This window comes from Bemisia tabaci, chromosome 8, assembly GCF_918797505.1.
Source record: "Bemisia tabaci chromosome 8, PGI_BMITA_v3".
NCBI classification, from domain to species: Eukaryota; Metazoa; Arthropoda; class Insecta; order Hemiptera; family Aleyrodidae; genus Bemisia; species Bemisia tabaci.
The window spans coordinates 15,747,439-15,772,588 of NC_092800.1; the positions used below are offsets into that span (position 1 = coordinate 15,747,439).

Sequence of the window (25,150 nt, forward strand, 5' to 3'; positions counted from 1 at the left end):
AAGTAGGATCTGTATTAGTGAAATCATAATCATTCGGTGATCGTGAGAGAGAAGCTGAGGAATATAAAAGTAATAAATTAGCGATCAACTCCCACAGGCTCCGATAAGGAGAGAGTTCACAAAAAGTCCCGTGGACGATAGGACTTCAAACCACGTGAAGATAGATCACGGGAAATACTCGAAATACTGAGGAGATGCTTACCTGATCACCGGTAGTAAAATAATTGGAAAAGCTTGGTTATCGTCAGCACGTAATTCCTGTGAAATTTGCAAGTCTTCTGATTTAGAAATAACAACGAACTATGTAAAACTGCGATCACTTATCAGTAACACTTCGGGGAAGCACAGATTACGGTCAACCGCCAGAAACGAGAATCCGAACAAAACAAATGCAAAAAGCGCGGCTGTCGTTTGTTTACGTTACATTAACCAGACACTGCGCATGCGCGTGATTCGATTTTAAAAATGAAGGGATTTGATTGGCTTATTTACTGCAAGTGCTCTCATTGGCTGTTGAAACGCGCGGAATTCAATTTTACGCGTCGACGCTCTCTGCCCGTCAGTACAGAGGGGAGGGGAAGCCATGGATTCCGCTTGGCAGAACCTTTATGTTCTCGCAGAACAGATGTGCAGTTTCAAAATATTGAGATAGCATTCGATTAGGTGTATTATGATTTTTGAAAACGGCGGTAAGTATAGATGCTTAATTAAACATGCCAAAAATATTAAAATATATAAGTTGACTCTTATTGCCTTGTCTGAAATGAGTTTTTTTCAGAAGAGTAGTGGTAGTTTTTTCAACGTACTTACCCACAGAGAGAAAGGACAAGGGTACTACCATTGCTTTTCCTACTTCATCACTTTTATTTCTTTCACGTTCCTTTCGATCAGCCTAATAGTTAATGAAGAGATTAGTTTGAATAATAGATTTCTTTAATGGATTTTCATGCTTCCTATAGAATGTATTATTTATTTTTTTTTTTTTTTTTTCTTCTGAGCCACTGAGACTGAGCATTTCATGATGAGGTTCTTCTCACAAATTGCCTCCAGTAATGATCAGCAAACACACAGAAAAAAACCTATTTTCGCGTGAGCCATGGAGTCGGGCAAAAAATGACTTGAAGTATGAGGTCAAATTATTCAGCATAGGAGAAAATCGACGGCTTAAGTCCGCAACAACGTATCTCGTTGACCGGTGTTTGAAAATCTCCGTCTCTATATTACTTTCTTAAAGGAGAACAAATTGACACCATTCCTTGCAGTTGCAGAATTTTCTTCGCACAGAGAAGAAAAATCACGGCAGTTTTGAGAAATTGCGGTTGAATAGTTATCCACTTGAAAAATGAAGTATGACAGGAAGTCTGCAACGTCGCAAACCGAGAAACGTGGTTAAGGACTTACACTGACGAAATGCTGGGTAGGCTATCTTGTCATTTAAGTCCCATTTTGTGGAATTCTATCAATTATTTAAAATTGATATCAATGGCTGAAGTGCAAAACTACGCATCTCCACTGTGGTGTTTCAAAATCTCCGCTCTTATTTTATTTTTTTCAAAGATGAACAAGCCAACTTCATAGCTTGTTTGTGCAAAATGGACGTATTTCTGCCAAACGGAACTGTATGCATTATGACGTGAGCCCTGTTATGCATTTACTCTCATGGGTCTCAAGGCTCATGTCTTAATGCACATAGTTCCGTTTGGCAGAAATACGTCCAAATATTCTGCTGAGAGAGCAGAAAAATCAAGGCACTTTTCAAGAACTTACGTTAAGTAGTTGTCCATGTAGTAAATAAAGAATGACAAGAAGTCTGTAATGTTGAAAATTGAGATACGTGATTTCGCCCTTTGGCCATTGATATTATGAGTAACTGCATAAAAAGTCATCAGGGATATCAACCCTATCATACTGAGCCTGTGAGAGGAAAAAAGGCCTTTTACAGATATAAGAGAATCACTGTGACCTTTCATCAGGATCGAGCACTGTCTTTAACTTTTCTGACGTCTCACTGCAATATTATATAAAAATACAGGTCCAAATATGTGATTACTGAGCTTATAAATCTGGTGTTTACACCTCCCTTGCAAATCTCAATGATCTTTGTGGTAATTACCTTTATTTTCAGTTGAAATAAATTTAAGAGAATACATTGGACAAAAAAAATATTTTTTGATAACATGAAATTTACTGAGTGGCCATTTCCTGCAAAACAGAACGTTGGAAAAAGGAGTCTCCATTGGGCTGTTCCAGTATTTCTAACTTAAATTTTACTTGCATATGAGAGAGCTGTCCCTTATATTTTCCTAAATTTCTTGTGATTTTCCTTTACCGCAATATGAAAAAAGACCCTGTAATTTTCAAACAGATTTGCGCTATAAAAAAATACAATGTTTGTGGACATACTGAAACAGCATGGGCGAGATACATTCCTCTCACGGCAGACGAAATATTTTGACTATAAATCAATGTGTACTTAATTCTGAATAGTCTTGAACTGTATTATTTGAAATCAGCCCCTACTCGTTCCAAATATTATTCATATAGATAAGTAAAAACGTAGGTTAGTATATAGAGGAATAAAACAGTGGATTGCAGCTGTACTATGCACTTTTAATCTTTAAATAACCAACAAACTTTCTAACATTGATAAAAACTTTGGAAAAGGAAATTATATACAAATGATACAGCGACTTAAAAAAAACATGTCATAACAAAGATGTATTCATTTAGAAAAGGAGCGGATCACCCCTTCAAACTACAACTCTAAATATAAGGGATGCAGAGGACAAAATCCAATAAAATTACTACACGTCCAGTCAACATTCCCCTTTCATTTTGTCAGTTTTGAACTCAGAGAACACATCAAAAATTGAAAAATTTCTGATTGCTGAACTTATTTTAATTTTCAAACAATAACTGATCAACACCTCTTTTTGAAAAAAACTTCAAGATCTTTATGCTGTGTGTCGAATATCCGATGTAAATTTTGACCAATTAAGTCAGCTTGTTCTTTTTCATAAAAAAAAAATTATAGAATAAAAGCAGCAACTCAGAGCGCTACAATTTTGGAGAGTTTCATCACATTTTTCTGTGCTGTAAATCATATAAGTTCATAAATCATTGTTATAATCTAATAAGCACTGAATGCAGAAAGAGCACTTCTCAGTTACAGTGTCTTGGAATCTCCAATAAGGTCTCATCCATTTTGCTGACAGCAAATTAAAGTAATTTGTCAACAATTTTACCGAATATTCTTCATAATTATGCAAACGCTCTGAACAGAAAATTTCAGAAAATTCGTCCCATGTTCCATCTCTACAATATAATTTGCAGCAGAGATTCTGAAACATTACAAACGAAAAATGCCCTTCTACTAACCAATGATTCATTTACATCGTACGAAACCTATTTAATGAGAAAACTGAGTTGAGCAAGGTGAAAAACAGACGAACACCAAACAAGAATTTTTAGAAGGGGAATTTCTAGAAGAATTTTAAAAGGAACAAGGGAATAGTCTGAGTATAAGCAGGATCACTCGATCAGAGGCTCTTTATATAAAAGACACAGATTATTACTTAAATCTTTTCAACCACTGATTGTTCTCCATTTCATTTTGCCGATGAAATTATCTTTTAAATAAACAAATGCACCATTAAAATTTATCACAAATTTCCTGCACATTTAAAACTTCCTGATGGCAGAAAAATGCAATAATTATACTGGATTATTTGCGCATGCAAAAAAAAATTACTAGGTAAAAAGGAATGCGAATAATTTGGCGATTGATTCTACTAGTTTCAACAGTTAGAGCAACAAATTAACAAAATTAAATTGGATACAAGAGGGTATGTTAACACTTTCTATCCATACAAAGCCACAAAAGAGTAAAAATTAATGAAAAATGGGAGGGGGCTTTGCCAGTGTAAACCCTTTCCTGATGACTTGAACAATAAAGTATTACAACAAAAAAGTCACACTTTGGCATAGAGAATTGATTGCTAGAGAACTTGTGCAAGTAACTTCCAATTTGTTTGATTTTTGCCTGCTGGTAATTTAAGAGCAAAAAAACTCTCTTTAAAGTTAGCCCTATAGAATAACCCTAGCCCCTAAAATAGAATAACTACAACCTGTAAAATGAATAAATTAAAAAAAAAAAATAAAAAAAAAGTGATTCTGATACGTAACTACAAAAAGTTATGATCAATGATCAAGAAGCAAATCGATGATCCAATTGCTTGACTAAAATGTGAACAAGATATAAACCAAGATAAAAAACAAACAACAAATATTTCTCAAAGATGAATGCAATGATTCATATCCCATAATGCTTGTTGACAGGAGACACCTAGTCAGCATGTATTTTAGTTCACAGAGATGAACAATTTGTACTGGGACCAAAACTATGAGTCTACAGGCAGCAATGTAAAATCATAGAGGCTCCCAGAACAGTTGACTGAACTTGAAAATGACTTCAATTCATTCCCAATACCCACCAATTTTTTCAACAAGCTTTTCCTTAGGAAAATTTTTTTCTCCAGAAAACTGATAAGATAATCTCTTTGTTAATGAGTTGTTGAAAAAAGGGGGTAGATTGCTTCCCAAAATAAATTAACAATATTAAAAATTGAATGTAACTTACATATTGTAACAGTTGTGATAGAATCTATCAGTGCTCTGAAACGGAAAATTACAATGGTTTGTGTTGGAACTTAGTACCGTTTGTCACTTAAATTAGGATTGATACTTCAAATTATTAAAATTTGAATGAAATAGATTTGATCATTCAAATTGAATGGAACTTTTCTTTCTTTTTAAAATAATTTTGGCTCGAGATTAAAATTTCTACTAGAAAGGCGCGACAAGCTACCTCAATATGCATACAGAGGCTTGAATTTGAAAACGAAATGCATAATAACTTGTTATCCAGTTCAGACGTTTGCTGGAGAGAGCCATTAAAATGGCTTTCCAAAAAACGATGTATCTTAATATTGTTGAATCACAGTCGATGGCTCATCTGGCAACCTTGATCAATAAATAAAGAGTGGAAATCCAAAACATCCCATGAATCATTAAGTTTTGCTAAGATAAGTGTTGGCTGTTTCTCTCAGTTGACAAGAATCTGGTGGCCTGTGCAAAACAATTCTTATAGAAAATTGAGATTCACAATTAGAGAAAAATTCCTGATGAAAAGGGGCGTTTAAGTTCCTTTAAGGTTAAGAATATCATGCGGTCCCTTGTAGCACTGAGGATATTGATCATTTCCAACTCTCAGAAATTGATAAACAATTGACTGAGGTTCGATAGTGAACCAATAAACACATTACGATTTAAAGCATCACAAAAGATGTTTTCAGATCAAAATTTGATCGAAAATATTGCGAAGTGAAAATTTACGAGATCAACCTAAAAATAAGAAAATAGTGCTTGTTGTTTACATTTGGAGAAGCTAATTCAAAGTTTCCACTTCCAAAAAGAACTTTTACCGCCTCGGGTTCAACCAGCAATCGGAAGGAAAGTCTGACAGATGACTGAAGTTGGGGCTTCTCAAAAATGTCTTTATTCCTCAGATTCATGATGCGTGTTAACTTGCCCAGGACAATTCAGCACACTGAGATATCACTTAGTTGTAAAGTACTTTGAAATCCGCATAGAGCCCAATTTTATTCAAGAGGATTCTAATTATTGGGCAAGCAAAAAGTTTGAATTCACAACACAAAAAACGCTTGTTTTACACAAGAAAGTTGAGCTCTAAAATTTTTAAATTTTGACAAGAATACATGTGTTGCAATGCTTGAATTCGAACCTTGTATAGTGGCTCATTAACCTGTCGAACTTGAGATATTATTTAATCTGAACTTGATGACTTGGACAACTTATCAAAAGTGAGACTTATTATCCAGGCTTCTTGACTGTATCACAAGCCAAAGAAACAACAGAGGAAAAACGAGCTGAACAAGACGATGACCATCATGAGCAGGAACACCCAAAGAGGCAGAGATCCTGAAACATGAACACTATTTTTAGACCGACATACTTAAAAAATCCATATTTTAAACAGACTACCTGTGACAAACAAACTGCCATGCTAAAGAGAAACGCCATATTGACTTTTGGATGTTGCCAAATTTCTCCCAATGAAGTACATATTTTGAAGTGAAATTGGACCGCGTTTATCAGAAAGGAACAAACCCACATTTTCGAAAAAATCGAGTTGAGAATGTTTTTGAGTTCCCCTAGCTGTACACTTTCTCCTGCCAAAAACTATAAGTCGAAAAAAAACGAAATTAGTTTGCTAGGAGAGGGGTTGAAGTTTATTCTCTACATGGAGCCTTACCCAGGGATAAAAACTTCAAACCTCTTTTCCTCAGTTTCAACTTAATGTGGGTTAGTTCCTTTCTGATGAGCTCGGTCCAATTACAGGGTGTCTAGTTTTTTTTCATTTTGGGAAATCTTGATGAAATCCTGATTTTTCCTGATTTTTGACCGCCAAATTCTGATTTCATAATTTATCCAAATCCTGATCAAATCCTGACTTCACGCAAGGCGAATGTAACTTCACAAAAATATCTTGATTAAATAATCGGATCGAACGGTCAACTTCTCTCAAATCCTGATTTTACGACTGAGTTTTCCTCAAATCCTGATGAAATTGGGATTAAATCCTGATTGACCTCAAATCCTGATAGAACCCAGAAAATTCTGATGCTCGACACCATGAATTATGAATATCAATGTTGAAACTCCCAAACTTCGTATTTTGTTTGCGGTGTTTTTAAATCTCCGCTCCTAATTGGACGTATTTCTACCAAACAGACCTATGTGGAGGTGAGAAAGATGGGGTGTGCTCTATAAATCTGCATAAGAAGCAATGTAAAAGTGGGCGTGGTTCCTTTTGAAGAATTGGAAAAGCGGGATATTGCATTCTATCAAACAGACCTATGTGTCAACTGGATGCGGGAGTCATGAGCCGCGGGCAGGGCAAGAAAGCGTTGTGGACAGGGCTCATGAGTTAAAGCGTCCCGACGACGTTGCCCTCGTTCCGCTCCCGCTCCCTCATTGCCGCTGACGTCACTGGCGCTTTATTATTCTCATTCACTCTTACGCAAGAGAACTAACGAGCACACCCCATATTTCTCACTTCCACATAGGTCTGTTTGGTAGAAATACGTCCAATTTATATTTTAACGAAGGAATAAATCAACATCATTTCATGAAGTTTTCACAGAATTTTCTTCACTTACAGAGGAAATATTGCGGTAGTTTTGAAGAATTGCCGATGAATAGTTTTCCATTCGAAAAATAGAATACATGTGAAGTCAACAACGTTGCAAACTGAGATACATGATTTGGGAGTTTCACCATTGCTACGTTTGCTTGAAAGCTTCAAATGAATTAGATCAAATTGCGAGAAAATTTCACTGGAAACTTAGAAGAAGAATATTCACGAGTTTCCTAGAAAATCTGTGTTTAATCAAAGTAAATTTGGCAACAGCCGAAGGTTCATACAGCGTTTTTCCTGAGAGCAGCAACCTAGGTGGGGTGAATTGGACTACATTTTGCAATTCAGAACTATGATTTCTGGCTCGGTTTGAATTGATTGTATAGACCATTGGTTTTCCTAAGTTAAGTGTTTTTACGGATGTGTCAGACATTGAAGTTCCTAATTGCAAAATGAAGTCCAATTGAGAATGCAAAATTCAAAACTTGTTACATTCATTGCACTGTTTTCAAACTGAGCTAATGTTTGTTCTATTTTTCTAAAGGACTCTCAAACAAATTCAAGCCAATTTTCAACGAAATTCTATTCTGGGGGAAGATGAAAAATAAACACTACAAAATTTTGAGGTACACGATAAATGGGCTTTGAGGAAAGTGAAAAAAAAAAATTTGCAAACGCTTATGTGAAAAGTAACTCATTTATGAAGTGGCCAAGTTTTCAGTGAAGCCATTTTCATCAAAATTGAGTTTTAAATAAAAGACACTCTATAAAATTCCAAAGAAAAAGTTGTAAGTGGCTCAATTTTTTTTCAGCATGACAGAAAAACCGTAAGCAGAGATACAAATATTACAGCTTTTATTGAGATCTTTCTGGAATTTAAATCCCTAAAATACAGATATAAGCATGGAAAAACTGTAATAACTTTAAATGGACGAAGTCGATTTCGGAAAAAATGATTTAAGAGTAGTTTTGAATTTAACTAACCATAAAATGTTCTCCTGTCAAAAGATCAAAGTTGAGAAAAAATATTTTGAACAGGAAAACAGCCATTAAACTTTGTCCGTAACAATAAATCTTAAGGACAAATAAAACTTCTGACCTCTTCTCTGTTCAAACTTGTTGCAACTTGGAGCGTTTTGGTTAAAATCGGTCTATTTTAAATACAATGAAATTTTTGCCACACAATTGCAACAAATCAAGTGCATTAGATTTTATCAATGATATTGATGGACACTATAGAATAACTTACTTCTAAATGGGAGGCTGTGAATGCAAACTTTGTTGTCAACAGATATGCTAAGCACTGCTGCCTCCACAGGGGAAACAGAGCTGGAACTATCCTGCTGCACCGGCAAAAATTCTAATCCGGTCACAAACATGTCATGGACGTGCCTTACCAAAAGAACTTGCTGAAAGGAAAAAACAATAATTAGATAATTTTGGATAGACCGGAACAATTAAATGGACACCAAAGTGAATTTGAATGATGTGGACCTTTGGGAATAGAATGTCCAGCTTTGAAGGAGCAAGCGATCACAAACATGAGTGTCTAGCATTTTTTAATTTTGAAAAAACCGAATATTTTCCTGATTTTTCTCGTAAAAAACTATATTAATTGCATAAATGCATGCGGAAACTAAATTTTCTGATAAAGTTAAGTTAAAGGGTGAGAAATTATCGGAAACAAAGACGGCGCAACGACTCCTGGCACGGTAGGCAAAAAGCAGTAAGACTTCTCCGCTGAGGAGATTTGCGTAAGAAAAATTTCTGATAAAACGCCCGATTTTTCCGATTTTCCTGTTCGACCAAAATTCCTGATATTTTCCGGTTTTTCCTGATGCTAGACACCCTGACAAATGAACAGAAAAGAGAGAAAATGCACAGGACCCAAAGACTATTACAGAACTTTGCATGAATGTTCCTGTCATTAGCTCAAAATTAATATATCTCTGAGAGAGCATAATTTATGAATAGTGGGACATATTCATGCTAAAAGGAACTGTATGTATTGGGTTTGTATGCAGCATAGCTCCTTTTAGCATTATTCCTGGCTCATGTTAGAGAAAGCTTACATGCTACTCAGTTTCCCTACCCAAATAGGTGCTCTTAGGGATGAGCCTGCGATAGTGGTTCCTCCCTGCAAAATGGAGTCCAATTAGACGTAATAAAGGGGAAGGGATCTATCAATCAGGAGCGTTTTGAGAAACGACAGACAAAAACGAAGGTCTATCACTACTTTGGCAAATGCATACTTTTTTCAAAATTCCTTTTGGTTTGCTAGATCTAGGTTGCTTAAAAAAGTCCAGATGTTATCAGAAGATTATTTATAGGGGGATGAACTTTCTCTGTCAATTGTTGCTGTCATTGTGTCAACAATTGTGTTAGGAGAAAAGGATATGCTTAAAACAGACCTTTTGCACACAAGATACTAGATTCAGAAGAGTAACTGGACCTCAGGAAGATAAAATCAAACTAAAATAACGATGAATATATCATATACCTTAAGTCCACTACGTAGTGCACAATTTGCACAGTCCAAACTACGCACTTTCAAGTTTGCCACATGCCTACCGGCACTTTAATCATAGCTGCAGTAAACCAGGTTACCCGCAAAAGTAACATAAAAAGGTATGCCAAACAGAAAACATTTTGAGGGCTGTCAGTAATTATCAACAAATGCTTAAAATTGTTTTAAAGCTTTTTTGGCCTATTTTTCTAAAGAAGGAAAAAACAAGGGCTTTGAAATGATTGGAATCATACGTCAGAAAGACTAATGATTACCTATTTTAAAGATCGACTTCACAAAGTTAGGTTTCCTTACATTTCTCTCATGGTGAACCTGGTTTTTGGCGATTATGAACAGATCAGAATAAACGTATTCTCCAGTTCAAAAAGTCAATCAGAAATAGTTGACTATTACATTTTTTCTTACTTGTCAAAAGTGCCAGAAATTCTCTAAAAAAAAATGATCACCTGTAAACTAAATGCCACAAATATATGCACAGAACCAGAAAACATTGTTCCAACAGCAACAAATCTACCATCATTTCTGACAGCCAGAGCGCTACCACTTTCACTAAGTCCAGCAGATTTTGTCAATTCACCACTTAAGGCATCCCACTGCTGAATAAAAGACGGGCCTTTGCCGACAGGATTCGTCAAAATGAATAACCTAATTATTTCCTTCTTATCTTCAACTACGCCAAACCTGAAACAAAAATTGGGGAATAAGATAGTAAATTAAAGCAGAAAAGTTGAGTCTACCTGACTAAAAGAAGGTAGCAAAAGCTACCTGCTGAGGGGCGCCGCCCCCCCAGACCCCCCCTTTCAAATTATATATGTGAGACTTTGAGTATCATAGAAGTCGTGCGGCGACATGCCGAATGAAATGCCAAAATTAAAATTATTGGATCAGATGATGAGCTGATAAAAGCCTTACCCAGTAATTTGGGAACATTTCTGACACAGTTTGGTTGCTTTAACTATCACTTTGATTTGCGAAGTACAAATCGTTTTCACTTCGTATGTAGTTAAATTTGATTTTGACTGACTTAGTTTCTGATGGATTCAAATTCATAATATACATTTAGGTTCCAGGGAAAGAAAAATGCAGATGAGCTACACTTCACATGAATATAGATTGATTAAAAATAAATAATCCGAAGAAGTGATGGAATAATTGATAATTGTTTACTACAGTAAATACTAAACCTAGGATTCATAGGAATTTTAAATAAAATCCCACCCATCACTAAAATAACCCATATGTATATACTCGTGGTGCCTGCTCTCGGCTCAATTTCGCCGAATGGAATTCTTTATCATCGCGGTTGTCCTTGTTGCGTGCGGGAGGAAATGAAGGCGCGCTCGCAGTAGCAAGAAGCAGACGCGCCAGGTTGCTTGCGACGCGTGAATGTAGCTTAACCTCCACAGATTAACAAACCGTCGAGCAGCCACGCGAAAAGTCCTATACCTACATAGAGAAAAAAAAGGAGGTATTTGCATCTTGAGGTTTGTTTACCCTGTGACGTAGGTCTGTACAACCTGGCCAGCGAAATCCGAAATTCGAACTATGAAAAATTGACCATAATTTCCGATTTTCCGAGGTGTAAAATACACAACTCAGCAGAAGAAAAAAAGAAAAATCGATTCGATATTTCTGGAGATAAATGTATCGATACGGACGATAAATAAACGTTGAAATATCGATACAATATTTTGGTCTAAAATATCGATAGTCAGGTGGCGCGGAGCGTCTTCGAGGGGTTGGGCCGCGTAGTGACCAGTCGCTAGACGATAGAATAATCGCACCCGAAGCCCGAACCCAAATTATTGAGCCTCATTCGAGCGGGTCTCAAAGGGGGGCCCAAGGCTGCAATCGCGGCCGAGCCTCACAGCGGTCCCGCTAGGCTAGCGGCCACCGACCCTCGGAAAAGTCGTAAAAACGAATGACTCAAGTTCACACGTGCAGGGCTCGGTGCATTGCAGCCAAATTGGTCTGTTTGTTATTCAGGGATAGTGTCCTAGCATAGGTTTATTTAAAAAAACAATTAAATAAGAGGAGGGATTTCAACCCTGAACAATGTCCTTCCCCCCCCCCCCCCCCCCGGGACCACGGACGGCCTGTGACCCTGGCCGGCCCGGCCCGGCCTCTATGTCAGTTTCGGTGAGCACAGTTACAGAGATGGACCATTTTTTTTAGGGAGCGAACAAATCAAAATTTTGAGCCTTAAGTTGGTCGCAACCATATCCGGAAGTCGTTACAGTGACATTTTTGTGCAACATGCTTCTGTGGAAAGTGCAATACTTAATGAATACTTTTGACAAATCGTGTTTTTTCCGGTTTGCACTTCAAACGTGATTTATTTGTGGAGTGTCATACGTTCCTTTTTGAATTGAAAAACTCGTCAGATGCATTGGGTAATAAAGAACAGCATCTCTCATTTCTTAACGCAGGGGGCGGCAAATTTTGCATTTTTTTAAAATGTAGGTTTAAAAAAAATCGGATTCAGAAAAAAAAAATTACAAACGAGAAAGCGTCTTTCGGTGACACAAGAGACAGCACTTTTAATTAGTCGAGTTAAGAGAGAAACTAAACACGCAATTTGGCATGGAGCGGTGCAGCAGTGATGATGGGGACTTGAGATAAAAAGGAGAAGCCCTCAGCGCGGCGCACGGTGAATCGAGTCAATGAGAGAGGTCGGAAAAAATTTGGGAACTTAAAACGCTCAGAACTCCGTTTATACAAGAACCTAATGTTCTGCAAGCTGTTCCACTGGTTTTCTCGTGATATTTTCTTCCAGTATCACCCCTTGAACTTTAAAATGTGACGAAATAAACATCAACATTTGCAGTTTTTGTCAAAAATTTCATGTCCAACCCCTCTAATTGACTCAATCCACTGTGCGGCGGTCGGCGTGATACGCATAACGCCTACAAGACTGTACGAATACTTCACGCATTGTGCCAAACACAGTGCGGTCAGCGCGGCGCGTCAGCGGAAGTTAAAATTATTAAACCACACTTATGTTTGTTCTTGCATAATTTTTATGTACCTTCATTTCTTACAAATGGAAGGCCTTGTTCACACATAGATAGGTTTACGGAACTTAACTTTCGCGCAAAGTTCCGTGCGAACTTTTGCTAGTAGTGAGGGGCATAGTGTCCTTTCTTTTAATTTTTCTTGTTTTGCCGGTTGAAAATGCGGGTGTGATCCCTGCGAAACGTCCCGGGTTTCTTATTATATTTTATGTGTTTCTTTTTATTATTTGCGGCCTTAGTCCCGTTTTAAGTTGTTTCTCTGTTACTGTTTCGGGCCGATTAAGTTGTTTTTTATTGATGTTTCGAAACGAATGAGAAGGGGGCGGCAAAATACAGGTGGCCCATAGGCAGCAAGTAGGTAAATCCGGCCCATGGGCGGCAAGTAGGTAAATCCAGCCCTGTTTTTTAAATGAATTTTGAGTCAAATTTACGTGAGAAATTGATTTACCAAGATTATTTTTCTTAATTAAAATTAACTTTCTTTTTAATACAGTTTTTACGTAAATACATTTGTTCGTAATTTCCAATATTTTTTACGAAATTTTTATGTTAATTTAATAATTATGTAAATTTGACTTCCTTTTCCGAATTTTTTCTTTTTTCGCGTTTTACTGTGACTTTTAACAATTTTAGACTTTCTTTCCTTACTCTAGTAAGGATCTAGTCGTCAGAATCTATCCTGAACGACAACTTACATTCATGGAAAATAAAGCTTTAAATGTTCCTGACCATTTGTTACCATCCAAACTCACTAGAACACATTGTATAGGTATATGAAAAATTTGAAGAGCATCGCTGTCAAAAGCTAAGTTCTCCTTCAATTTAGCTCTTTTTGTATGGTCTACGGGTAAGGACAAAACTAACTGTTTTTGCTAAACGCTTACTGTTTTTTATTCATAAAATTTGAAAGTCTCAATGAAAGCAAAGCTATGTCCAATCACAGCTAGGTATTTTTATTTTGAGACTGCACATCCCAACTTCTCCCACTTTTTCAGCCGAATTATTTTTTTTTTTGGGCTAGATTTTGGTTGGTGCAGTAATGCTGATGGTTATTTTTAGAAGACTATGATGGTGAAACCTAAAGTTTCCAATGATATTTTATCAGCATAGTAAACTCAACCACGACTTCAATCATAAATAATTCCATTTAACGAAATCAAGCTGAAAGGCACAAGTAAGGGTTCATGAAAGTTGAAGTCATAGCTCAACATTATAGGGTAGGTTCAAGTAACTTTTAACGTGTTTTAGACTTTTTTTTCTTACTGTAGACCCTGAAAAACCACTTAAATTCAAGGAAAATAAAGCCTTAAATGTTCATACCCATTTTTAAATGTCAGAACTCACTAGACCACATTATATTCATGATAAATTTGAAGAATATCGCTGTGAAAAGTTGAGTTTTCCGTAGATTTAGCACTTTCCGTATGGTCTTTAAGGTAATGACAAAAAGTGCTAAATTGAAGGAGAACTCAACTTTTGACAGCGATATTCTTTAAATTCATCATGAATATAATGTGGTCTAGAGAGTTCTGACAGTTAAAAAATGGTTATGAACATTGAAAACTTTTAGTTCGATGAATTGAAGTTGTCCCTTAGGGTCCATTAGCGCTAAGGAAAAAAATTCTAAAACTTGTTTGAACCAACCCTATAATATTCTCCCACAGGATTCACTTTCAGACAGTAATAATTATTCAACATAAACATCAACCATTACTGATAAATCATCAAAGATCCTATTGGGCGAAATTCAGCAAAAAGCACCAGTTTGGAGTCTTGACATTTTGGCCACCGTTGGTTGCTTATTTACGCTATTAAACTGTGACTCGATGATAAAGAATGCCATAGGGCGACATTCCGCCGAAAGGCACCTGTGTGGGTTCTTTACATTACGGTCACAGTTGATTGCTAAACGCTACCAAACCATGGCTAAATGATCAGAAATTCCATTTGGCGACACATGTTAACACTCTTTGAACATCTGAGGTATGAGTTCTGGAAATTTTGGCTATACTTGGTTGCTAAACGCTTCTTAACAGTAAATGTTCAACAGTGACTTGATGATAAAGAATGCCATAGGGCGACATTCCGCCGAAAGGCACCTGTGTGGGTTCTTTACATTACGGTCACAGTTGATTGCTAAACGCTACCAAACCATGGCTAAATGATCAGAAATTCCATTTGGCGACACATGTTAACACTCTTTGAACATCATGAGTTCTGGAAATTTTGGCTATACTTGGTTGCTAAACGCTACTTAACAGTAAATGTTCAACAGTGACTTGATGATAAAGAATGCCATAGGGCGACATTCCGCCGAAAGGCACCTGTGTGGGTTCTTTACATTACGGTCACAGTTGATTGCTAAACGCTACCAAACCATGGCTAAATGATCAGAAATTCCATTTGGCGACACATGTTAACACTCTTTGAACATCTGAGGTATGAGTTCTGGAAATTTTGGCTATACTTGGTTGCTAAACGCTTCTTAACAGTAAATGTTCAACAGTGACTTGATGATAAAGAATGCCATAGGGCGACATTCCGCCGAAAGGCACCTGTGTGGGTTCTTTACATTACGGTCACAGTTGATTGCTAAACGCTACCAAACCATGGCTAAATGATCAGAAATTCCATTTGGCGACACATGTTAACACTCTTTGAACATCATGAGTTCTGGAAATTTTGGCTATACTTGGTTGCTAAACGCTACTTAACAGTAAATGTTCAACAGTGACTTGATGATAAAGAATGCCATAGGGCGACATTCCACCGAAAGGCACCTGTGTGGGTTCTTTACGTTACGGTCACAGTTGATTGCTAAACGCTACCAAACCATGGCTAAATGATCAGAAATTCCATTTGGCGACACATGTTAACACTCTTTGAACATCTGAGGTATGAGTTCTGGAAATTTTGGCTATACTTGGTTGCTAAACGCTTCTTAACAGTAAATGTTCAACAGTGACTTGATGATAAAGAATGCCATAGGGCGACATTCCGCCGAAAGGCACCTGTGTGGGTTCTTTACATTATGGTCACAGTTGATTGCTAAACGCTACCAAACCATGGCTAAATGATCAGAAATTCCACTTGGCATAATGGAGATGTTGCATGTGTGAGGAATTTGCGATTTGACTGTTGAATCTTGGGTAAAAGGTCACAAGAAACACGATGGTGCCACTGGTTTTCTCTGAAATCATCTCCCAGCTCAAAAAAAAGCACTCAAGTTGAGGCCAAAATGGAGGGAATATCCCACCCTACCCTGAGAGTCCAAGTCTAGATCAAGACCAACTCTCCATGCAAAGATAGGGAGCTAATACATTGACACGGCTACCAATTTATCTGGGGACTCCAAAACTGAAAACACGGCAACCCTGCTAATGTATTTGCTCCCTATCTTTGCATGGAGAGTTTGTCTTCATGTAGACGTGGACTCTCAGGGTAAGGTGGGATATCCCCTCCATTTTGGCCTCAACTTGAGAGCTTTCTTTGAGCTTGGGAGATGATTTCAGAGAAAACCAGTGGCACCATTGTGTTCCTCGCGAACTTTTATACAAGAATCAACAGTTAAATTGCAAATTCCTCGCACATGTAACATCTCCATTGGGCCAAAATGGACCGATATCAATACCTCATATGTTACTTGGTTCCTCGAAAATTCTCCTCTTGGACTTAGCCTAAAAGTGTGGACACTTTTTAGCCTCCGGCGAAACCTAGAGTCTATACGGCTTCGCCGCACGACTAAAAAGCGCGAAACACCAAAATGGGGCCATGAGCAGCCGTCTTATTTTGCAAGGATCACTCTGGAAAAGAGAGATCATTTTGGAAAATTGTCCTCAATTTATTGGATTTGAAAAGCTTACACCGTTTTTATTGTCTAAATCCCTGGTTTTTGAAAAATTTATACAAGCATGAGGGTGGGAAAACAGCAGGAGTGTAAAATGACTTTAACAGAAAACTATGTTCTACATTTTTAATTTTTGTGGTCAAAAAATGACCTTTCCAAAGATAAACTCCTTGACTCCGTTCAAAAATTGTGTTGTGGTCATGAAATTTCATGTGAAAACTTGGGTTTGTGTCACTTGCAGAGAGAAGTTCTCCGAAAAAGGAATGCATCCAAAATCAAGCTATTTGTTCATGTACCCACTCATCAAGGTACACCCTACTACAATTATGGACAAACGGGTGCCAAGGTGGCAGCGCTGAGAATATAGGCCATCGCAAGTCATACCGTCTTTGCCACGCAGTTCAAAATGACCTATTGAAGAGGTTTTGGCAGATCTGGTAGCTTCAATAAGCTATCAGATGAATTTAAAAAATTGATAAAACTCAAAGTAACGAAAAACTTAACTAAGAACACAAAAAAATAACACAAAATTAACAAGACCCACTCTCAGAACAGAAAGTAAACAAGTTTTCAATATGGCGTCGCAGTCGAATCATTGAAGACTGTCGAATCTACGCGTTTTGACGACTTCCTAAAATTCCATTTGTCCATACCTATAGTAGAGTGTACTTTGCCCACTCATATTAGCTTCAAAGCTTCTGACTTCTTATCTGTTTTTGGGATTGCTATCAATTTTATTGAGAGTGAGATTCTTTTGCTACAGACAGGCAAAATAGTGAAAGAATAAGATCATACACACCTACACCTCTTACAAAGATATTTTGTTCCATTCGGAAAGACCCACTGTAATTCTTTTGCTTTTTTTCCCGTGGAAACATTCCAAACAACAGCACGTCCATCTTTTGCCACACTTGCAATCTGGAAAGGAAGGAAACGTCAAAAACACACACTACTAGTACAAGGACTGAAAGAAAAGTAATGCAAATTCACAAATCTTTCAGAAGTAGAAATGTACTTGAGATCACTTAGAGAATTTTTTGCTACTAGTTGCCTACATCATCTCCTTAAACCATGACAAATTTTATCCAAAATTTGTTTACCTGCGGCAGGACAATACGTTCTGATATGGAGCCTATTGCAGATGATATGTAAGTGAGATGAAAACAATGTTAAAGCTGACAGCTAGCAAGGGAAACAGTATTTGCACGGACATCTACAAATCATCATTTAGTGACAATTTACAATCAGAAAACTCTTTATAAAGGAATGAAAAAACATGGTGAAAGCAGGTGGTAGCGATAAATAAAAGAAGGCAATTAATTTATTCATTATCGGCAACCCATGAGAGACTCCATAATTAGTTCATCATTTTCCCCCTCTGTTTATAAATATCACACATTTCAACCAAAAGTATTGCTCTATTTATACTTTGTCTCCTTTAGCTATTGCTTTGTTTATCAATTTCAATGATCAGCCTGCAAAGGGTGAGGTCATATGGACATATTTATGCTAAATGGAACTATGTGCAAGTGGAAGGATGGGGTATGCTCGTTGGTTGAGGGCCATAAGAATGAACGGGGATTTTAAAGCGCCAGTGATGTCAGCGGCTTTAACTCATGAGCCCTGTCCACAAGGCTCTTGTCATATGTCCGCGGCTCATGAGTTAGCGCTCCGTTCCTATTGATGTAATGTCAAATCCCGCTTTTCCATTTTCTCAGAGGGAACTATATCCACTTTGTTTCTTATGCAGCTCACCACGAGCACACCCCAACTTTCCACTTGTACATAGTTCCTTTGAGTATAAATACATCTATATAATGATCAAAAATTTACAAACCTCAAACATGATAGATGTTGCTTTTTACTAATTTTTTTTAACTACAACTGAGACCAAAAGACTGAAACCAAAGACTGTGTCTTTTGCACCAAAATGCTCGTATTACACTCCTTTAAGCATGCTACCAATATCTTAGCTTCCAGTTCTGAAGGACTAGTGTCTTTTATTGGTCATACTTACTAAAAAAAATTATGGAAAAGAAATAACGAGTCTTACTAATTTTTCGTCTGAACTAAAGTCAAGATCATCAATCTCTTTTGAATGCGCTGGAATGTTATGCAGACTGTTCAAGTCAGGAAAAGTCCACAGCCTCAAATAACCATCAGTACCGCCAGTGGCCATAAGATTGCCAATATGACTAATTCGAACGACACGTTGTAGCGACTCCCCATCACTGGAAAAAGAAACAGTTGGTTAAAGAAAAAATTAATATTTCAACCTATTTCTTGGAAGATATTGTCAATTCTCAAGGAATTTCGAGAATATTCATGTATGGGTCATTCCATGCCAAATCAGACCAGTGATACGAGTTTAACATATCAGAATTGGATGAAATTTAGATCACTCATACTGCTTGGTGACCTGAGTTGAAAAACCTAGATGTACATTTTGTTGAACCCTCATTCAACTTTGGTAGAGCTTTAAAAATGGGGCATATTCATGGACATGGCACCTATAAGAGTCTGTCACTTTAGAATGGTTGATGCAAGCTAAACCATTCTGGTACCAATGGAAAGCCCCTGAAATTCACGTTTACAGATGATTTTTCAGAAAGTGAACACACTAAACCTTGCATTATCCGAACTAATAAGACTGTTTGGCTGATTCTGATAGAGGAAAGTTCGTATGAAATTGTTCATTTAATTTGATGAATTAACACAAAATTTAAATAAACGCTGCATTGAATATTTATGAATAAAATATACAATAAGAGACTAAAAACAGATGAAAAACCTATTTTAAAAAGCCTCTTAAAACATCTGGAAAATACGAGTACATATTGGAAAAGAAAACAGGAGAAGAATAGAGAGAAGTCTATTTACTGGGCTTTTTCTGCACGCTGAGAGCTGAAAGAAAATTACAAAAAAAGATAAAAAAAAAAAAATCGGTCTTCCCAAAAATTGTTTCAAATAAGCCGAAGTTGAGTATATTCTATGATACATAAAAGAGCAGGGGAAAAAAAATCAAACATTCCGAAGTACCTGTGCAAACCAGGAGAAACCTAGATTGCTGTCTTACCTAAAGTCTGTCTGGACGCTTTTCAAAGGCTCTATGGCCAATTCTAACACTTTCCCACTATCTAATGGTATATCTTTTGAACTATTATGCTCTTTGAATCCAGATGCTGAATCAGAATTTCGTTTCTTCCTTTTCCGTACTTCAACTTCTTTGTTGTCGTTACCTGCATCAACAAATACTAGATTAGAAATTGAAATATCATGATTACCATTGAAAATCAAGGATGACTGGAACAGGCAAAATTTTCAGACATCAATGGCTCAACTTAGAGGACATCATTTTTTGATGTACAATGTGCCCACTTCCATTGAAATTTTATTTTCCAACTTAAAGGTGAATCAACATTATTCATTATGTAAAATACCCAGGATTTGTCTTCTTTGTTTTGAGAAAATTTTTGAAAATTTCACGCAATAAAGTTAACTTGTTTTTCTTCAGGATATTAAAGCGGAGGGAAAAATTTTGAAATGCCGCAATAGAGTTGCTTTCGGAATTAGTCATTCAAACGCTTAGAGTAAGTAATGATAAAAGTCAAGTAGAAGACTAAAACTCTTCAAGGATTTTTGTTATTAGTTTTGCTTCCTGAGGTGCTTAGTTCTTTGCTTTGTCAATGGAACGGTTGAAGCTGTTGAAAAAAAATTATAGTTACGTGCAAGAAAAGTCTTTTGAATAGTTGAGAGCATTAATTTTGGTGGGAAAATTACTAAAATAACAGTCGTTTGCTATTTTCCCTTAACAATTAAGGCGATGAAATAAAAGTCTCCGGCCAAAAAAATCTGAAATCAAATTCATTAAACTTAAGTACCTAGGTAGTTGATATTAGTCATTTGGAGTTTCATTTAAATACAGGAAAATTGAGGTTTGAACTACGTACTTGTGTCTTCTCTATCAAAGGAATTTTCACCAGAAACAACCCTAAAATTGACAGTATACAGCTGGCAGTGGCTCTCCTGGCCTGCCACTAGGTAGGTATTCCGAGAAGTGCATAAAGTGGAGCAGTTCATGACAACACTACCACCTGTGATGTGCCGCAAACATTCCTCTGCCGAAAATTGCTGACCATTGTGGTGAAGCTCAAACACTTCCTGGCAAAGAACAAAAAACAGAAAGCTATGATGAGTCACTTGACTAACCACCTTCGAATCAACATTATATTATGCACGGAAAACATATCAAGGAGGGCCTTTGGAACATTATGCAGTTGATTTGAAAGAGAGATTGGAGATTTGTTTAACTGCAACAGTTTATCACTACTTACCTTGCTGGACTATTAGAGAGTTGTTAAGATAATTTTCCCACTGGATGACTCGCATGCTTAACCAATCTTGGAGTAAATAAGGGTAGATCTATCTTGAAAAATCTCATCTTAAATAATCTTCTCTCCCTGAGTAGTGCAAAGATATGTTATTAAGTATCTCATTCCTTTAAAGTCTGATGTAACTGAATTCAAAAATGGTATCAGGGGGATGATCACCTGTAAACTGAGGCACTGGATGCGAATAGGGCACTTCTTGGTTGCAATGTTTCAGAGTCTCCTCTAATATTTCATTGATTGTAAGTAAGGAAAGTCAATGCATCCATACCACTAAAAATTTTACTGAATATTCCATCAGATTCTACAATTCTCTGTGAAAAGAATTCTGGAAAAATTACCCATTAAATTCTCCTCCAAGGGATTGATTAGCAACAGAGATTCTGAAACACCACAATTGAGAAGAGCTCTCTTCTTGTCCAGTAACTCAATTAACTGATTGACGAAAAGTTCATTGAATTAAGTCAATTACCAAATTTCTGTCTCACAATGAGAGCTCCAGCGTTCCCTGACCACCAAATATATCAGAAAGTTCATCTCCCTAAGCATTACTCTCAAGACCAATCCTTAAAGGTCAGTCACTGTATCTCTTGAAGAGATCTACTTCCCTGCCAACCATTCCTTGACCACAGCCAGCATGACGCAATATTGGCCCCTCCCGTAGATTGATGCATTGCATTCAAACCCTCCGTGCCATTGCGAAATGGGGTCTCATAACTCGCCTGCAGGAATGATAACCTGTGTGAATTGGTGTTGGTAACTCTCTAACACTATTTCTTTAATGAGCTACCTTGTCAGACAAGAGAGGCTCACGAGCTCTTATATAAGTGGGCGATACGAGATATGGATGTGCGGGACCTGACATATTGTTCTTCTACAAGAAGCATCAAATACACCGACAGTTGTGATGAAGGAAGAGCAAAGAATTGTGAGCCTTTTCAAGTTTATGTAGGGTCTGCTGTTAAAATAATAAGAATGACAACTTTACAAACTTACAAAACCATTTGCTACTCCAGTTTTTGCGGAGCCACCTCCACCTGCCACTAATACATGTCGACTAGTTAACATTTGGACAGTAAAAAGAGGGAAATTTACTCTGGCTAGTAGCCCTTCATTGGGTTTTTTCGAAAACATTCTAGATTCAAATTAGGAGACCTAAAGAGTTTTCTACGGCACTAAAAGAAGTTCGGAAAATTTCAAACTAGTCGTCACAGTCGTCATTATCGTAAACATAACCTAAAAGTGACGTCGTTTATGTTGATTGCTGCATTACGCAATGTCTGATGTCTGACCGGTTTGTGAAAATTCTCGGCGCGAAGAATTGCAGAAATGTGAGGAAAATTTTCATCGGCTTCATCCTTGTTAGTTGTTTGACTTGAAATTTTGACTAATTGCGCTCGTAAGTATTCGCCACTCTTTTGTTAATTTGTTTTGTCCCATTTGCACTCATCAATGTGGCAACTAGACTTTTTTTCAGTTGATTTTCTGTCTCTTTTGACTGCGTTCTGCTATGGAGGTTTGGCCATGGTTTCGCTGATGCCCTCCTGTTTCCGAGCACTCTCATTGCCTTCCTAAGTCAATTAATTCACAAATTTCGACAATTCATGCTTGGAAACATTGTTGCCTTTCTGAATGGTAGGGAACAATGTCACAAGTGAGTCTGAATTTCTTAAGATGTCTCAACTAGAGAACCATTTATCAGCCTTCCAAAGTACAAAATCATCATTCAATTTACTTATTGTTTCTAACTTTTCTTACAGCACAAAACATTGATAAACGTCAATCCGCTAGAAACACGATGCCATTTTGGTCGGATACAATTCTTTTAGACTATTTGCTTTAATTCTGCAACCCTGTAAATACCTACTTCAGCCCAGTCCAAACAGGCGAACATTGGTGAAACTCATTTGACTTCTGCAGAGAACCTCAATCATTGCAAAGGGCGTAACTGGGCTCATCTCTTAATATGAGTGCCTGACACTTTTTCAAGTGGTCTATCCAGATTTAGACTGGAGTGCATGTGGACAGCAATGATGGTGGCATGTGGCACTCTTTTATTCGCTGATCTGTTCTAATTTGTGAAATTAATTTTGCAAATGTTTGCTACCTTGACGAGGTTTGAACGTAAATCATCTTTGGAGAGCGACTTCCGACAACTTCACAAGTCACTCTAAACGACCTCTAAAACCTAGCAAATGCTGTGGCAGTTCATTTGAAAAGACAGAAGAGTTCATTACAGAACACCCGCTATAACTTCTGTCAAATCCCAACCTTCAGAGATCAGTTTGTGTTCAATATTGATAAATAGACTTACATTATGCTTACATGTCTCCTGTGATTGAGAAGGATTTTTAAAGAAGGCTCTTAAATTCTAATGCCAGTACCTACTTCATTCTGAAAGGAAGTTGATTTTGAGGAAACTCCCTTCTGAAAGATTTCTCATTAAGATGCAGCTGTTAGCAAATAAGTTCTGAAAGAGATTATGTTTTTACCAAGTAAAGAAAACCAACCTCTACAGCAAGACAGAAGATCTTCCTTTTAGCATAGAGAGTCAACCTCTCAATTCAAAATGGCACATTTTCCATCTCACTCGCCGCAAATCTGTAAACTTACTTCAAGTGGACCTAAGGTATCTTAATGCAGAATTGAAGTTAAATCAGACAGATTCTTCCTATGAGACTGAAATCTAGGTAAGATTCGTCACCTGTAACGAAGGTGAAGAAAGTGTTCCTTTATGTGGAAAAAAAAAAAAAAAAACATGGGCACAACAGCTGTTGCAAGCTGTAAACTCCGCTCAACTGAGAGCAAGTATTCTAGTTTTTTCAGCGTCATGCTGACACGAGCATCGAGGAACCCTCTTTAAAATAATTAATAATGAAGCGGCAAACTCTTGTTTTGCTGTCATTATAGCATCGCCAATTGTATGATTTCATTTTGTGTGTGTTTTGTTTTGTGCAGGTAAAGGACCTCTTCAAAGGTATCGTTGATTTCTTTTCCAAGCAACACAAGACAGTTCCTCCTTCTTTTGTCGAAATTCCCAAGATTCGAAATCTGAAGTGAAGATGTCGTATTCAAGCAACCAGAAGGGTGTGATGCTTGTCTCTGTCCCAAAACCCAGTGATTTATGGTACGTCCAGGCTCAACAGACGGGGACTCGGGCTCCAAAGAATACATACAGCTCAAATCATTTCTTTGCCGTCATGAAATGCAGGTATATATCTTTGTTTCTTTCAAACAAAAGTATCCTAACGATTTGTTGAAAAGAAGGAATTCAGCACCTCATGTTTCCCATTCCACCATTACTTTAATGTTGACCAAACTGATAAAAACGAGCATTAAATTCAATGAAATATCCAGTGCAGTCCATTTCAAAGGTTAGCGATCTTACTCACTCTAACAAGCAACAAGATGGGAGGAAATTTTGCTGAGAAGCCATAGCCAGTCAATATTAGCCTAACATCATCATTGAAATAATACCTATGCTGAGGTACATAAATACTTCTGAGGTAGAAATTTGTGTTATTACCTGAAAAATGCCTATTGATACTCTTGGAGAATACTGCAACATTTCATGACATTATTTGCAGTCAGATCACAAGGTCTGTCCATTAAGTTATGTTGTTTCAGCAACAATGCATCATCCCTTTTAATATCGCCGAGGCTTTTGGGATATTGCAGCAATGTTAAACAAATGTTGCTGCAGAGATTAGGTAATCAGACCCAGGCCTCCTTCCATTTGCAGTAAATTTATTACTTGCTGAATAATAAAATAAGTAAATTAAATATTCTTGGTTTTCCATGAATGTTATTCAAACAATTTCACTTTTTGTACTTACTTACCAGGAGTGTCTGCCAGTCCCCGTAAGTCCCCAATGTCCCCCCTTATCCCCGATTTTGGAAGGGTGTCCCCATATCCCCGAAAGTCCCCAATTTTCTTGTTCAGGTCCCAAAACATGACAAAAATCGTCCTAAACACAGGCATTTTCAAATTTGCCTGCCAGTTGCGGTGGCGCGGTATAACCAGGAATAAAAAATCTGAATTGTTGCTTAGTTTTCCATGTTTTCATTGGTTCAACATGACTTGTATAATTAGTCGTATAAATTATGCCTTTTTTAGCTCCCTTTCTCTTACGATTTCAGGGAAAAAGTCCCCAA

General features: G+C 37.2%; 3 protein-coding genes across 3 annotated transcripts in view; 1 reads left to right on the forward strand and 2 right to left on the reverse strand.

Annotated features, from left to right (window-relative positions):
* The window catches only part of LOC109044525 (stathmin-2), a 46,053-nt gene extending 45,656 nt beyond the window's left edge, over positions 1-397 (reverse strand). Inside the window, exon 1 of the mRNA XM_019062300.2 lies at positions 203-397. The gene's annotated coding sequence lies outside the window, so the exon portion shown is untranslated. The remainder of the gene's footprint in view (positions 1-202) is intronic.
* Positions 398-2,589: 2,192 nt separating this feature from the next.
* On the reverse strand, positions 2,590-22,246 carry LOC109044589 (guanine nucleotide-exchange factor SEC12). The gene is made up of 8 exons (XM_019062400.2): positions 21,992-22,246; positions 20,558-20,768; positions 19,684-19,846; positions 18,661-18,838; positions 17,407-17,525; positions 10,193-10,427; positions 8,469-8,628; positions 2,590-6,000 (listed from the first exon to the last, which is right to left on the reverse strand). The coding sequence occupies exons 1-8, from the start codon at positions 22,127-22,129 to the stop codon at positions 5,915-5,917; spliced, it is 1,290 nt and encodes a 429-aa protein (XP_018917945.2). The 5' UTR covers positions 22,130-22,246; the 3' UTR covers positions 2,590-5,914.
* A 14-nt stretch (positions 22,247-22,260) lies between these two features.
* The window catches only part of LOC109044394 (uncharacterized protein C18orf63), a 36,652-nt gene continuing 33,762 nt past the window's right edge, over positions 22,261-25,150 (forward strand). Inside the window, exons 1-2 of the mRNA XM_072303475.1 lie at positions 22,261-22,394; positions 23,954-24,206. Coding sequence (XP_072159576.1) covers positions 24,058-24,206 — 149 coding nt within the window. The 5' untranslated portion in view covers positions 22,261-22,394; positions 23,954-24,057. The remainder of the gene's footprint in view (positions 22,395-23,953; positions 24,207-25,150) is intronic.